Here is a 17,024-nt window from a genome sequence, read left to right on the forward strand (position 1 = left end):
GAAGGGTAGCTCTCCTGGTCTGACTACCTTCTCTTATAGAAAGTACTATATAGTTCTTTGAGAAATCGAAACCAGAAAACCTGTCTTTTCCCTAACTATGCTGAAATTCTCAAAGTAATAAAACTTCTAGAAAATGTACCTTGACTGTAAATGTACCTCATTTAAAGTTACACAACCAGATAGAAGCACAGCCTGGCCACAAATTGCAGTGTGCTAAATACTAGCTCATTTGTCCTTAGGTTCTGCCGATAGCATATATAATTCTGTACAGTGAGAAGTAGTATCTTTCTTTCCCAATACTGAGGATTTAACCCAGGGCTTCTGCACTGAGTTACATTGCCAGCACTTTTTAAATACTTTATACTGAGACAGGTTCTCACTAAGTTGCCCAGGTTGGGCTTTAACTTGAAATCCTTCTGCCTCAGCCTCCCAGAGTTATGGGATTACAGGCATGTGCCACCACACCTGGCTGTAAATAATATGTTGACTCAGCCGGGGATTTAGCTCAGTAGTTCCACCACCTGCCTCGCAAGCCGCAAGGTCCTGAGTTCAATCCCTGGAACCAAAAAAAAAAAAAAAAAATTAATAATATGTTGACTCATCCATAATCAAATTGCAGTTGTAATTTGTTCTTTTTTTTTTTTTTTTTTTAATCAAAGCAGGTATGTTATGTATTTTAATGTAAATTTATTTTCTGTGGGTCAAATTAAAATGGCAGATTACCTGAATAGCCTCTTTAAAGCTAGTAATATTTTATATTTTGTGAGTGAATTGCTCTTCTTAGAAATGTTTTTTCTTTACCAGTGCTGAATATGCTTAAAAGTTTTAGGGTTATCTATTGATTATTTCAACCAGTATTTATTGAGTATCTATTATTTTTTAGACATAGGACAAGGAAGCAGTGTAATAGTTAAAAGAATGGACTCTGGAATTGTTACTCTTAACAGTTAATACCAGCGCTATTTGCACTTAGCCTCACTTTCCTTAGTTGCGAAAGATGAGTAATAATAATTCCTGTGTCCCATAATTATTAGAATTAAATGTTCCTTGTGAAGTACTTAGTGCATGCAGTTAATACTATTTTTATTTACATTTTTTGGAAATGAATTGAGTCTGCTAGTTATGTGTTGAAAGGCAGTGAATTTTATAAATGTGATCCTTTATCAACTTTCTTTTTTGATCATCTTAAATACTGATTCTTTACTTTTACTCTATTGCATCTTATTCTTGGTAATGTGTGAAGTTTCGTATTACTCATTTTAAAATTTGTGTGTCCTTAAATTTTCTCTTAGATGAAGAAAAGAAGATGGTTGAAGAAGTATTCAGTAATGCAATTGACTGCTTGTCTGATGAAGATAAAAAGCTCCCTCAGGTGAATTTTTTATTATCAGTAAAAGTATGGATATTAATGGGTGGCATATATTAACTTTGCATTTCTCAGTTTTGTTGCTATGTTGCGCTGTTTGTACATTGCAGCGTACATGTTATAGTATACATTGAAAAGACTGATTCACATTTTAACCTGCTGAGAAAGTACTGGGAAAGATTGTTGCTCTTTCTCTCTCTTTTTATTTTGGAGTCAGGGTCTTGCTATATAGCTCAGGCTGGCCCTGAACTCCTTATGTAGCCCAGGCTGGCCTTGAACTCACCAAAATCCTCCTGCCTCAACCTCCAGAGTGCTGGGTTTATAGGCATGCACCACCACGCCCTGTGATTTTTGTTCTCTGAAGGTACTTTTTTCTGAAGGCTAACTTGGTTTAGAAATTACTGTTACAGAATTTTTAGGGCTAGTTTTAAGTCTTTTAAATTCTTAATTTTTTTCCTTTTTTTTTTTCCTTTGGTACCAGGGATAAACTCAGGACCTTGCATTTGCGAGCCAGCTGGTGCCACTGAGCTAAATCTCAGACTAAATTCTCAATTCTTAATACCAAACAAAACAAGAGAGTGCACCTAATGAAAATAATGTGTTTTGTAAGAAAGTTAACATATTTTTTCTTTGATTATTGAAATTATCTGGGAATTATAAAATATGCTGATATTTGAGTTCCACTCCCAGATTCTGATTTAACTGGTCTATTTTGTGTCCTGGTTTTATAATCTTTTGAAAGCTCCCCACATGATTCTACTGTGTATACAAAGCTGAGAATTGCTGTAGACCAAGCAAGTACATGAAAGTTTTGTTACATGAAAAGAAAAATTTAGAAGTCATTCTTTGCTTTGAATGAATGAATGCTTTGATTTGTAAAAGATCCACCATATGACTTCAGTAGGATGTTTCTTGACATTTAAAATGGCATTTATAAATTGTGTTTGTAGTTTTTCTTCCCGGCTGAATTACTAGTATTGAAACACTGAGTTATGTCTTTATATATCTTTGTTAACCTAGCCTACTCCTGATAGTATTTTAATGACCTTTGGGAAATTGCTAATGAGAATGAACTCTCCAGTAATTCATTTGTTTTTAAATGAAATATATATTTGTGTTAAATGTGTTTTACCCAGTATATTTTGAGTGAATTTGTCTATTTTTTAAAAGGCAAGAGTTTTTCTAAAGCTGGCCTGTAACTCAAGTGATTAGCTGGGATTACAGGAGCAAACCACTGTGCCTGGCCCGTTTTGTACAGATATAAATGCTGTCCTGGCTCATAATTTTTGGAGGAGACAAAGTGATAGTGAAAAATTTGAAGCAACAAAGCATTTGTAAAACTTACACATGCTTATGTGTTCAGGTTAAAGAAACTCAAGCCAGAATTTTGTTATGTTGTTATTTTATTAATCTGTGGGAATGTTGGTTTGGGTTTTAATTTTATTCTGAAAAAGTTTTTTCTTGAAACAAAAGGCATTCCTTATTTAATTACCCATTTTTCTTAATTTGCAAGCTTAACATTCTTAAATTCTCCTTTCCTGATAGATGTCATTATAAATGTTACTTTAAAATCACAGGTTGAACATGTACTTCCTCTTTTGAAGCGAGGGATTGGTATTCACCATGGTGGATTACTTCCTATTTTGAAAGAAACTATAGAAATTCTTTTTTCTGAAGGATTAATAAAGGTATGATTTTATTTTTATTTTTATTTATTATGCCCCAGAATTGTGTTCTATGTACACATTGAAAATTGTGGTGAGCATTATTTATAGGTCGTTTTGTTTCATTTTTGCATTGTTTAGAATTGAACCCAGGCCTTGCCCATGATAGGCAAATACCACTACACCAGGTTCCTATAGGCAGTTTTGTGGTTTGGGGGTTATTTTGTTGTTTAAAAACTGTTATGGAAAACTTACATAATGAACTTAGGTTTTATTCATAATGTACTTCATAAATTTTGGAGTGTATGTAAATTATTTGTATCCATTCTTAAAATAAGTGTTACTACTATTGAATACAGTAGAATTTTGGAGAAGATGCTATTTAATGATTATATGTAGAATTGTTTCAGTAACCAGACCACCTCTTATATACAGATTAGAAGGATTAGTTTAGAGGAGAAAGATTTATTTGTTAAATTTAGAGAAGAGCTTTTAGAATATTTTGATTGAACCCAATGAGAATCTAATTTTAAAAAAAAAAGTGACAGTGATGCTGATACTCTGAAGTGGTATGTATGGGAAACAACCTCAAAATATAATTCTATACCTATATATGACTCAAATTATTGCAAGGATTGTATTGTGAGAATCTCAACCCTAAATAGAATATTTAAAAGCTAAGTAATTTAGTAAGTAATTGGTCAGTATTTGTACTCAGGTCCTGGTAAAACCTGTTAGTGCTTCCTTCTACCTTGTAAATTTTATAAGTCTCAATTTTATAGAATCTTTTTAAGAGTTAAGTAGGATAGTGGTTGGTTATAAAATTCAAATACATCAGTTGTACGTAAAAATCCTTTTTCACTTCCTAGAAATGTCCACTAGCATACATTCAAATAATATGTGATTTAGTTTTGAACCAAAAAAGGTCATTGTATACCTATGTTATTAATTGAATTTTGTCATGTGTGGTTCTTTGTTTTTGTTTTGTTTTTTTGGTACCGGGGATTGAACTCGGGTCCTTGAGCTTGCAAGGCATATTGTGGAACCACTGAGCTAGATCCCCGGCCATTCTTTGTTTTTTTTAATGAATAAATGGCTCTCTTTTGAGATAAGGTATCTTACTGATGAAAATTTAATAATTTATTACTTTTATATATTTATCTTTGTGTGCCTACATCAACTTTGTTGTTTTTGTTGACAGTGTCTCAAAATTGAACTTAAGAGTTACTGATTGTGATCTCCCCTTGGGGATCCTAATGGTGAAGTTTCCCTCAAAACTGCTGTATTATCAGAAAAATAGCCAGCAAATTTGTGTTTAATTAGAAAAATATTCTTCAGCCTAATGTTTTGTCCATTAGACCAGTTGCATTCTCCCCACTCATCACACTGGAATGTAAGATTGTTTTTTACTGAATTGAAAAATTTGGAATTGCAAGGAGTAGTTCTTTAATTTTATATATAAATACTGAAATACATCAGGGAATGGCATCTGGTCTGTTATTTTTGTAGGGTTTTTGTAGGATCTCATTAAATAACTAAAAATTAATGATACTTTCTATACTTGAAAATTAGTTTTGTATAAAGTACATGTTTTAATTATGTAATTATTCTTTTAGGCCTTATTTGCAACAGAGACTTTTGCTATGGGAATTAACATGCCAGCTAGAACTGTTTTATTTACAAATGCCCGCAAATTTGATGGGAAAGATTTTCGATGGGTAAGTAATTAACATTGAAATAATTTTTATCTTTAATTTTTTTATTTAAAATAGCTTTAGCTCATATAATCTTTGAGACTGTCAGACCTATATGATTAAGAAACTTGTACCTGTCTTCATACAAGTGGAGCTTCCCTAATCTGAAAATCCACATTGTTCAAAATCTGAAACAGTGTCATGTACTCAGTGGCATATATGCAGAAAACTTCAGATTTTGTAGTACAGATTTTGGATTTTCAGATTAGGGATGCTCGACTGGTAACACTTATGCAGATATTCCAAAATCCAAAACTGAAAAAATGTGAAATACTTCTGGTCCCAAGTATTCTGCTAAGGGATACTCAACCCATGTAAGAAGTCCATCAAAGGTAAGCCTTGAATCTTTTAATTTCTGCGCTGTCCTTTCTTCTCCCACATCTACCAGAAAAATAAAATTCCTTTAGGTTAAGGAATTTAGCAATGGGAACTAAGTGTACAAATGATCATAAAGGCTTTAAAACATTTTAAATCTAGAATTTTTATTTTTTAAAGTTTAAGGTCTTTAAAGTACCACTACTAAAATGGCCACAGTTGCACATTACTATTTTGCCCTCCAGGTTTAAAATAGAAGTTCTAATGGATTTGCACACGTCTTTTCAAACACAGAAGGAAGGAGAGAAAGTTGGGAGTTTGGGTGAAACAGTGAACTGGTATAAAAAGTAGAACTTTAATCCAGAGGCAAGTATTCCATTCAATAAGCAATTACCAAATTTAAAATATGGACTTAGAACTCGGGTAGATACTGGGATACTAAGATAAAAACAAAAAACTAAAAATAGTCTTAGCTGTAGTGAAATTTTATAGTGGGTGAAAGTTGATGGACATGCAATATGTCTGATCATGTTATATCTAAAAATGACACAAGGTTATAGCATAAGAAAGGAATTTGGTTGTATAGAATGGCCCAGAAAAGGCTTTATAGTGGGGAGTCCTTAAATTAAGCAGTAATAGAGATGGGTATTTGCTAGACAGGCACTGGAGCATTTGTGGGAGTGTAAAGCAGGTGATGGAAGAAAGACTTAACATTTGAGCTTCCATTGTGAACCAAAGACTTACCATAGTCTGGCATTTGGCAAAAATTTTGACAGTCAAACCTTAATACTTGACTGCTCTGAAACTCAGCATATTTGATACTCATTTTCATGTGAAAATTTTGTTCCAGTGCTTATTTTGCTAGTTCATGTGCAAGCTAGAATTTGTAGTGTCCAATGCCTGGTGACTCGCTACCCTTCACATCCAAAACAGTTTGTTTGAAACTTTGTTTTGTCTTCTGAAGTCAATTAATGACAAGTACTTAGGTACCAGTCTAGTCCTTTACTTAACCTCTTATATTTGAAATTTATTAGTGATTATTTTCTGCTTAGAGAAATTTTTAGCAGTTAGAACATCATTAAAATACTTCAAGTACACATGGAAGAACTGTCAAGGCAAAGCATTTTTTCTTTATTCTTTTTAATTGCAAAATGTGTAAAAGTATAAGGCAGTGCCAGTTCTCTTTAGAAATGATCAGTCTTCCAAAATTTTCTGTAACTTGATAACTTTAATTTTAAGTTTTTATTTTTTTAAGAGATATAAAGAGGTTTATTAAGGCATGATTTAAAGTATATACTCAAAATAGAGTGTGAGCTCTCAAGATTTTCCTTTAGGGGTTGGAATATTTATATAATTTTTCTTTAGGGGTTGGAAATCTATGGAATTTGTGAAACTGTAGTGAATTCTGTCTTGTTCTTAGTTTATGGGGCTAGGATGGCTTGCCCACAGATGTAATTGGCCATTTTACAGGTAAAAAGCTTGAGGCTAGCTTTTTTTTTTTAAGGTGGGTGATCTCAGATGTTTTGCCTAGAAGCATTCTTTGAGCTGGGGATTTTAGCTCAGTGGTTCCAGCACCTGCCTTGCAAGGTCCCGAGTTCAATCCCTGGTACCAAAAAAAACATTCTTTGAACTCTCAGTTACTACCTTTAAGAACAGATTTCAACTAAGCTAAATTATGGACTTAATCATTTATTTAATTATTATTATTAATAATACAAGATTATTTAAATACAAGATGACCAAAATTACTTTTTTTGTTACTTTTTATAAGCTAATGTAACCAGGAATATAAAAAGGACAATTTTATCAAATTTATTCAATACGAGAATCAACCGATTGAAATGACACCTGCTGGAGAAACACTCAGGGTAGTCAGTATGTAAACAAACACGCTACCGAGTAATGAGTGATGCTCAGGGTAAACTATTAAGTGTAAAGTATGTTGGGATTTAGGGTGTGAGGATTCTAGAAGAAAAGAAGCATAAACAAACCTAGGGAATGCAACTCTAGCCATGTCTTAAAGTCACAGTCTTCTTTATGAAGACTCAATCTTCCATAAAATATGATTTGTACATTGTTATATTTCATCTTCCTGCCTTCTTTATTTATGCTCTTACCTCACCCTCCCTTAACAACTCTCCCCCACTTTGATCTTTTATTCTTAAGAGATACAAAGAGGCGAAAGATATATTTTTTATGGGTATTTCAGGCTGGTGGTGGTGGGGCACTGACCCTACCTAGCCAAGAATCAAAAATCTCACCCTGACTGAGAAAGATTTCCTCTTTAATAGAAAAGAGGGCCAGAACATTAGCAAGTCATTGATGCTTAATCTTCATTTTATAACCAAGTTAAATGATTGGGGCCAAAAATTTAAAATAGTAGCTTTAAAAAGTTACAGAAGTCAGACAAAATTAGGCAGCATTTGGCATAAGCATTTTACCTTTAATGTTAACCTCTTTTTTTCAGAGGTGTTAACCCAAATACAACAGGTGGAGTGTAAGAGCTTACAGACTCCTGTTTGTCAAAGAAATCCAGTGTTCTCCTATTTCAATTGTAACCATAGTCAAGGCATACACTAAATAAAGATACCTATTTTTTTTGACCATTGGGGTAACTTTTTAAAATTGAGTATGTAGAATATGAATATTGTGGAATATGATTTTTAATCATAAAGCAGCTAAGTTTTCATGTTTTATATTTTAAATTAGTGTAATTTTTTAGTTCTTCATAATCCATTGATTTAAAATTACTTAATTTGATTCCATCAGAGAATAGGTAACTAAATCTTTTGGGACTTATTCCTTGGCATCCTTTGTCCTGCAAGGGTGATTTTTATATCCTGGTAAGTGCATAGCAAAATATAACAAAGCAAGCTTTTCTCATGATTCAAGATCATAATTATGAAATTTAAAAATTGTAATGCAGTACAATGTAAAGTGTCCTTAGATTCTTTGAGATTTTTATTGGACTGCTTTTTCAAAAATGTTTCAGTATTTGTAAGATTGGCTTTCCATTCTGTTTCTTTTTCTACCACTTCCTTGTTCCCAGGTGGTTAGGTCTATGTTTGTCTTGGACCTGATTAGCCTAGAAGTTCTTACATCTTCTTTAGCCACAATTCTTCTTTAATAACAGTTGTTTTATTTTGTTTTAATGGGATCTAGACTTTTTCCCAGGACAAAAGTATATATGTACTTAAACTTCTTCCCAGTGTTTAGGAGATTGCATGCTGCCCTGAAAAACCTGTGTATAGGAAGATCGCTAACCTTTCTTTACTAGATTGTTCTTAATGATTGTTCTTAATGAACTTTTATCAGACTCCAAAGGCACAAAGCAAGAATTATGCTTTTTATTAAGTGTTAGTTTTATGTTGATCTCATTTTGCAGATTAAGAAAGTTAATTAAGTTGAAAGCAGAATTGGTATTTGGTTGAATTTGGTTTATTGTTAGACTTTACTGTTTTGTATCTGTTTTGAAAGGTATTTTTATGTCAGTGAATTGGCCAGTATTTCTTGGTAGCTGTGGTGTATTTGAAAACATACAACAGTAATTCACTTTCGTTTTAAAATTACATTATTTTGGAGATAAAATTCAGTTTTGAAACATTATTCTCAAGTGTTTTGCATTTTTGTGCTTTTACTTAAACTCTCCTAAATTTTGTTGCTAGTGTTTTATTTTATTTCTGGTGGGAAGGATGAAACCCCAGGGCTTTAGGTATACTAGACAAGCACTCTATCCTGAGCCACATCCCTATCTCTTCTAAAAGTGTGTTTTTTATCATGTTTCCTTTCTTGGGATATATAACTTGTACATGTAAATTTTGCAATAAAATTTAAAAGTATGTTTTTTATCACATTATCTCCTAATCTCTGAATTTTAATTATGTTCATTCAGATTTCCTCTGGTGAGTACATTCAGATGTCTGGTCGTGCTGGAAGAAGAGGAATGGACGACAGAGGGATTGTAATTCTTATGGTAGATGAGAAGATGAGCCCAACAATTGGAAAACAGCTACTTAAGGTAACAGAGTTAAGGTTCTGTGCTTTTATCAAGAATTCCAGGAATATGCTTCAGGAGCCACTTTAAAATTAGTTGTATCAGTTCAGGTACTTTTCTAAGTAGATAAGTTGATTTGTTAAACTATCTGTGCTTGAAAAGGTAGAAGAGGATGGCTGTTCAAAATACACATTGTATCCAATTTCCCCTAATAGACAAAGAGCACTCATGGCAATGGAGTGCAGTATGAAGATCCCCAGAGCAGACCAAAATATTTACTTTACCTTCCAAATTTAAGAAGCCTTGATTTGAGCCTTTAAAAAGTCAATTAATGGGCCAGGGATTTACCTTAGTGGCACCACGGCTGCCTTGCAAGCTCCAGGTCCTGAGTTCAATCCCTGGTACCCCCCCCAAGTCAATTAATTATAATTGTTCAAATCAAAAATTGAGTCAGTGGGAAAATGTGGGCCTCCTGGAAATACTGTTGAATGGATCTTTTGTTTAATCAACAGTTAAGAGACATTTCTCCAGTATAACTGGAAGAAACTCATCTGTTATACTGCTCATGTTTTCTGAAGAATGTAAAACTATTACAGTCATTTGAGTAAATATCATTACAATTTATCAAAATGAAGAAATTTCTTTAATTTTTGAATGATGAAATAAACTTACTGGTTTCTTACAATATATAAAGCTAGGCATGTGGTCCTTTTAGTTATTGATGTGTCCTTTTCAACAGTGCACCAGATTGTTAGTGGTTAAGGAAAATTGAACTGATTTGAAGGAAAAATTATTGTTACTTCTTTATACTGGGTCTCACTAAGTTGCCGAGAAAGGGCTCGAACTTGGAATCCTCCAACCTCAGACTTCCAGAGTATGGGTTGTACCATCACACAGGAATATGCCATCACACCAGGCTGACTAAGGATCCATAGTACAGAAAGTAGTACAAGACTCATTGCTAGAAAATGAGTTCCAGTAATTTTAGTTCAGGGAAATTTGAGATGATTTTGGACTGCTTGTGGTTAAAGGTTTTGTGAAGGAAATTATCTGCAGGCAAGGGTCGTAAGGATGGTGTCGGGGAGGGGTTGCATTTTGACCTTCAGAGCTAAAAAAAATTGACTTCTGGAAAGAGAAGTGGTTTTACAATCAAGAATTAACATGTATTAGGGGTCCTTCTGTTTGAACAAAAGATTTGTGTGAATATTTATGGATAAGAAAGATGAGTTTATTACTTTGCTACAATAATTAGGTGTTCAGTTCTGAGGCTGGTATTTGTCTTAACTTCTTTACCCCTTCATTCTTAGCAAATAATAGTTTTATAACACATCTAATATACTTCTTTGTGTACCTGTTAAAAGTTTAAAATAACATACTTTTTTTTTTTGGTACTGGGGATCGAATTCACGACCTTGCGCTTGTGAGGCAGGCAGTGGAACCACTGAGCTAAATCCCCAGCCCTAAAACAACCTACTTTTTTTTTAAATTTTTAATTTTTTATTAGTATGTATTTGCCATACGTAGTGCTCACATTCATCATAGGGAATTCATACCTGTACATAATCTGTCTAACTTGGTTTTTTTTTTTCCCATTCCCCTTCTCTCCCCCTTTCTTTTCCCCATTGTTTTCATTTTTTCCCTTCCATTCTTTTTTTAACCCCTTTTTCCTTTCCTCTCTTTCCCTCCCCCTCTCCCTTTTTCCCCTTCCCAGTTGAACATGTTCTTCCTCCTTCCAATATCTGTCCCTTTTGCTCTTTATTTATCCTTTGGGTTTCTTGCACAAGCAAAACAATGCAATATTTAAGGTTGTGTGTTTCATTTCACTTAAAATTATTGTCTTAAGGTGCATCCATTTACCTACAAATGACTCCATTTTATCCTTTATTGCAGAGTAGTTCTCCATTGTATATAAATGCTACATTTTCTTTATCCATTCATCTGTTGATGAGCATATGGGCTGTTTCCAAGATTTAACTTTTATAAATTGTGTTGTTATAAACATGGGTATGCACATTTCACTGTGGTATGATGCTTCTAACTCTTGGAGAGATGCCTAGAATGGGAATAGCTGGGTCAAATGAAACCTCTACTTGTGGTTTTTTGCGAAATCTCTGTGCTGATTTTCATAGTAGTTGTACCAGTTTACACTCCCACCAACAATTGGAAAGGGTTCCTTTTTCCTTATAGCCTCACCAGCATTTTTTACTGATTGATTTTTGGATGATAGCAATACTTTCTGGAGTGAGATGGAATCCGAGTGGTTTTAATTTGTGTTCCTCAAACGATCAGGGATACTAAACATTTTTTTATATATTTATTTGCTGTTTCTACTTCTTCATCTGAAAAGTATGTATCAGATACCCATTTTCAGATTGGGTCTTTGAATTTGTTTTTTAAATTTCTTTATATATATATGGGGGGGGGGCACCAGGGATTGAACTCGGGACCTTGCATTTGTGCCAGGCAGTGGCACCACTGAGCTAAATCCCTGGCCCAAAAGCTTTTTAATAAGATGAGATCCCAGTTTTTGATTCTTTGAACAATTTCCTGTGAAATCAAGATTTTCATAAATTCTTTGCCTACACCTATGTCTTCAAGAGTTTTACGTATTCTGTTTTACAGCAGATTAAGTGGGCTTTTTTGGTACTGGGGATTGAACTCGGGTCCTTGCGCTTACGAGGCAGGTGGTGGAAGCACTGAGTTAAATCCCTGGCCCTTAAGTATTTTTGTTTTAATATTCAGATCTTTGGTCCATTTTTATTTTAGTGTAGTGGATGGTGAGTGATAAGGGTCTACGTTTAATCTTCAGCATGTAGAAAGCCAGTTTTCCCAGCACCATTTATTAAAGAGGCCCTCTCTTCCAGTGAAGATGTTTGACCCCTTTGTCAAAGACTGAGTGTGCTTGGTGTTGTTTCTGTATCTTCTATTCTATTCCATTGATTGTTGGGTCTGTTTTTTCCCCAGTACCATGCTGTTTTTGTCATGGTAGCTTTGTAGTATAGTTTCAAGTCAGAGATTGTGATACTCCCTGCCTTGCCCTTGTTGCCCAGAATTGCTTTGGCTATTCTGGGTCTCTTCTGGTTCTACATGAATTTTAGGATTCTTTTCTCTACTTTTGTGACCAGGAATTTTATGTCCTTTGTGCTATCTTCTAATTTTTCATTGATTCAGTTAATCTTATATTATTATTCTTTTCATTGTCTAGCAGTTGTTGGATTGATTTTTCATAGTTCTTTGCTATTTTTAAGAAGTCTTTCATTTGATGAGTGCTAACTGCAACCCTATCTTCTAGATCTGATAGTCTATCTTCACATAGGTTGATTCTGATTCATATATTTTCAATCTCCTGGATTTCTATTTGAATGTGTTTTATGGAATCCAGTTCTTTCCTATGTTGGACATTCATGGTTTTCTTCATTTTCCTAAGCTTCTCTGTTTTTTGTCTTTTTGTATTCTAGATTCACTGCCCCTATCCTTCATATGGTCATCATCTCTTTAAATACCTGTGTAATTATTTCTGTTTTGTTTTTTCTAGAGACTCATTCATCTGCTTTGTTACTTCCACAGCTACCATTTCAGAAAGTTCAGCTTGATAGCTTTTGATTTCTTCTACCTCAAGGTCCCCGGAATTTGCCTTGGGCAAGCTGGAGGCCCAGGGTTGCATTTGGTTTGGTGTTTTCTCATTTTTTATTTTTTTGTTTATTTGTTTTCTTTGTTGGTGCTTGTAAATTGCTTATGGTTGGTGGCTTTATTATCAAGACCACTTTAGGAAATGACTACTTTTCAGAGATATCTTCTAGGCATAGCTGGCTCTTGGCCTTTAAGTCTGTCCCAAGATCCTGCCTCTTTTGTTTATTAGGGATGAGAAGTTACTGCCTGTTTGGCCTAGCATCTAGTTCTTTGGCACTGGATTGTAGTATTGTTTATGCCCCCCAGACAATCTAGGTGTTGGCATACAAAGAGGATCAGTTATATCACCTTGGCTAAAGTAGTTCAGTCAGCAATAACAAGAATATCAAACAGACTGAAAAATGACAAACTGTGATAACTAGTAACTTGCCATTTATAGTAATATAAAAAAATCTAAGACAAGTCAGAAAATGATATACAGTAAATAGCCCCTCAGTAGAGCAATTTTACCCTAAGGGGAGAAAGTTAAAGGGGAGCAAAAGAAAGAATAGAGAAATAAAAAAGAAAAAGAGAGTAGAAGCAAGGCTGAAGGGCAGAGAAAAATTACCCACACCTAAGGAAAGTGGTAAAGAAGACAAGATGGAAGGAAAGAATGAAAAAACAAAACAAAAAACTAGAAACAATGTTTACCTTCACAAAGAAACAAAAACAATCAGAGAAAAAAACAAAAACTTAAAAAAATAAACAAAGGAAAAAAAAAGGTTTCTGTGTGATTTCAAGCCTGTGGTTGTCTTCTGAGATCTGTTGTTTTGTGGCAGTGTCCAAGGTGTAACTCTCCTCTTCCTGGTAGACAAAGGAGGTGGTCTGAGCCTAAATATGTGCTGGATAATCCCAGCAAGCCAATAAGTGAGATTAGGGCAATATGTTGGTTCTAGGACTTTGAAATCCACCGAAGTTCAGGCTCAACCTAACATCTGTTCATAGGGTTGGGGCCTGAGTCATTTAGTTTATAACACTCTGGGTGTCTCTTGCTGGCCTGCCTACCGGTTTCTTCGCCATAGACATCTCCTGTGGTTGTCCCTCACCCAATCACTGTGATAGTTTAACACTGGGAGCCCTGAAGTGAAGCCAGCCCATGACTGTTCTGAGCCCAGGGCTCAGTTGGCCCCTCCCTAAAGTGGCATCTGACCAAGCAGGCTTTCCAGGGGACATGGTAGTCGCTTGGACTGGAGTCACTCACCAGCTGTTGTATCGCACAGCATCCACTGCTGTGTTCCGCTGGTGCATTTTTCCCTGGAGGCCCACTTTCACTGTGTTTCTGTAGATTCAGTTTTCCTTTCACCACATGTCAGGAGCTGAGGCAAAAGTTCAGATTGCCCCTTCCTTTTTCTGCACTGTGGTCTGTGTCTTCAGTGTGTCTGTAGGCTCCAGCTTTCCCTTTAGGTTCTTTCTGGTCCCAAGGATCCACCTCTCTCTTTTCCTTCCTCAAGTTGTTATTTTCCACTGTCTATATTCCAGATCTTCAACAATGCACTTTTATGATTTTTTAAATTCTATTTCATGGGGAAATAATAAAAATTTGTTATGAACTACTTGATTTTAGTACTTATGGAATATATGACTATATTACAGTTATATATAATTACTGAATGATTTATTACAATATTTTATTTAGTAAGTTTTATCCAGAAATATTGTGCCAAATACATTGGGAGAGAAATTGAAACCAGAACAGTTAGAATGGCAGTTACAATCTATGTATGATGAACCATTGAATTAGAATGGCTACAATGATAAGAGAAACAAAAGCCTGAGATGTTTTAAGGAAATAACCTGCAATAATTGATTAAAAGAAAGGAAGCCAAAGAATTCCTAAATTCTTAAGTTAGAACTCCTAAATTCGACCTTGTATAACTTAACTCATTGTCCTTTTATAAATGTGACAGGACAAGTTGGTTCAGAATAGGGAAGAGTATGGGACAAGACATAAATTTCATTTAAATGGTATAGTCACATTATTGATCATCCAAATTAGGATACTGTAAAAGGGGTTACTATTAATACTCATAACAGAAGAGGTTAGGCGTATACTTGGCACTGTTGGATACAGTGTCACAATGCCATGTTGAGTTTCAGGTGACAATTCAGATGAATTTTTGGCACAGGAGCTAGGAATATAGGAACACACCTTGAGGTTGCAAATAAACATTTCCTATATTGAAGCCACAGCTTTCTTAGAGGAGATGATAGAAGGAAAAAACAAAATTAAAGACTGGGTTGTTTTGCAAAATTACAAAGTTGCAAAAGTTATCCCTGACTTTTCCACGATTCTTATTTTCTTTCTGCCACTTTCATCTACCTATTTTTCTTCAAAATAGGAAAAAATATTTTCCAAACTATGGAAAAAAGGGGCCGGGGATTTAGCTCAGTGGTTCCACCACCTGCCTTGCATGGGCAAGGACCCGAGTTCAATCCCCGGTACCAAAAAAACCCCAAAACACCAAAATATGGGAAAAAGGGTTGGGGAACTACTTTTAAGGAAAGTGAATAAAAACCAGGGCTTTACATACTAACTGTCCTAATAGTGTAGGTGGCTTTTGACTTTTTGGGAGTTAAGGAATACATCATTTTCCTTATGAAATCTGTTTGCATACATTTAAAGTTGCACAGTAGATTCGATGATGGTAGATCTTTGGACCTCAATTTAAACAGCATCTGAGTACTCTTAAGAGTATTTGCATATTTTACTGTGCTATTCATAAATACATGTGGCACACATAATAACATTTCTAAATACAGTATTTCAGCATGCATCCTCTACAAGTGTGGCCATTCTTTTTTAGTACCAATAAGACTTTTTATTCATTGTATTTTCCTGGGGAAAGGAGAAGGGAAGGAAGAGTCAGCACTTGTGTTAGAAAATGATTAGAAAATAGGAAAGGAAGTAAGTGTACAGGGGTACAGCAAAATCAACCATCAAATAGACACCCCGGTGATAGGGTCACCAAAGCCCAAGGGGGCTTGGTCCTGGGAAGTTCCGGAATGGCGTGAAGGATTCAGGGAAAGGACAGGTACATACTTACCCACCCTCCCCCCTCCATCCCTCTCCATAAATTCAAGATTTCACACAAAGCTTTGGTTTCTAGTAGTAAACATGGAGTTACATTCGTCTGTCTCCTATTAAACAATCTTGAGGCCACTTTGACATAAGTTTCTTGCACCTGCATAAAAGTTCCGGAGGGACTTGAATATACATTCATACTCCCTTTCCTGGTCTCCTGACCCCACTTTCACATAGAAGGGCCCAAGGCCCCCACTTCCTTTTCTTGAGGATTACAGACTCAGTAGGTTTGATCCATCCAGACAGCAGGTGCTTGGCATGAATTGTATCAAATAACCGTCTTGACTCAGGAGGTTGGGAAGAAGGGGTAGAGGCTCCTTGCTCCTTCAAGATTTCTGCATAAGTCTGTTAAGAGTTGCAGAGATACTCCAAGAATTAAATATGTATATGTGTGGGTGTGTAGGTTTTCTTTAGGGGAGAGAAAAAGGTAGGAGTCAAGTTTTCAGGACAGATTTGGTCCCAAATAGGAAACAAGGAAAAGGGGACTACAAAAGAAAAGATGGTTCACGATCCCCGCTTCAAAAAGAGCCTCCCCAAACTTATTTTTCAGATCCTTTTGCCTGGTGCAGAACCTTCTGTCAAAGATGCTTTGGCTATTTTTATTTCAATACAAAAAGAATTTTGTAAACAATAAAACCCCAAAAGAACATGGAGAAAAGACCAACACATTATATTTACACAAACTAGGCCACCTAGGAGACTCAGTAAAGTCCTGCAGAGCCCAGACAAATATAATAAGAGGAGGGCAGCATTTTAGGGAGACAAGAAACCAGGATCAGACACACATTACCCAATGCATTCTATTGCATTTGTCCTGTCTGAACACAGTGAGGTAGGTTTGCAGTGATCTCACAGCATGTAAATGAACCCCCCCTTTTCTCTTCTATTAGTCACTACTGCAGCAGGGCAGGACACTGGCTCCTAGCACCACTGAGGCCCTCTTTTATGGGTCTCACTGGAAGCCAAGAATGTTGAATGGTTCCAAATTTTAGTCCTTGCTTCGTGTAGCCATTCCTGCACAGCACATAATGGGCACAAGGGTATTGGTATTAAAACAGCCTTACCAACTCACTTTTTTTAATATATAAACACACGCACACACATACACCTGTTGTGCATTGTAGAGTTAGGCTTATCTAGTGAAGAATGGATCAGATATGTAAAGCCAGCCCCTTGCCCT

The 17,024-nt window shown here is 35.3% G+C and overlaps 1 protein-coding gene across 1 annotated transcript in view; it reads left to right on the forward strand.

Moving 5' to 3' along the window:
* The window catches only part of Mtrex (Mtr4 exosome RNA helicase), a 96,768-nt gene that overhangs the window by 34,220 nt on the left and 45,524 nt on the right, over positions 1-17,024 (forward strand). Inside the window, exons 12-15 of the mRNA XM_004848514.4 lie at positions 1,293-1,372; positions 2,944-3,054; positions 4,647-4,748; positions 8,992-9,117. Of these exons, the coding sequence (XP_004848571.1) occupies positions 1,293-1,372; positions 2,944-3,054; positions 4,647-4,748; positions 8,992-9,117 (419 nt within the window). The remainder of the gene's footprint in view (positions 1-1,292; positions 1,373-2,943; positions 3,055-4,646; positions 4,749-8,991; positions 9,118-17,024) is intronic.

This window comes from Heterocephalus glaber, unplaced genomic scaffold (assembly GCF_053883595.1).
Source record: "Heterocephalus glaber isolate CG9 unplaced genomic scaffold, H.glaber_assembly_v1.0 deba00001538, whole genome shotgun sequence".
In the NCBI taxonomy this organism is placed as follows: Eukaryota; Metazoa; Chordata; class Mammalia; order Rodentia; family Bathyergidae; genus Heterocephalus; species Heterocephalus glaber.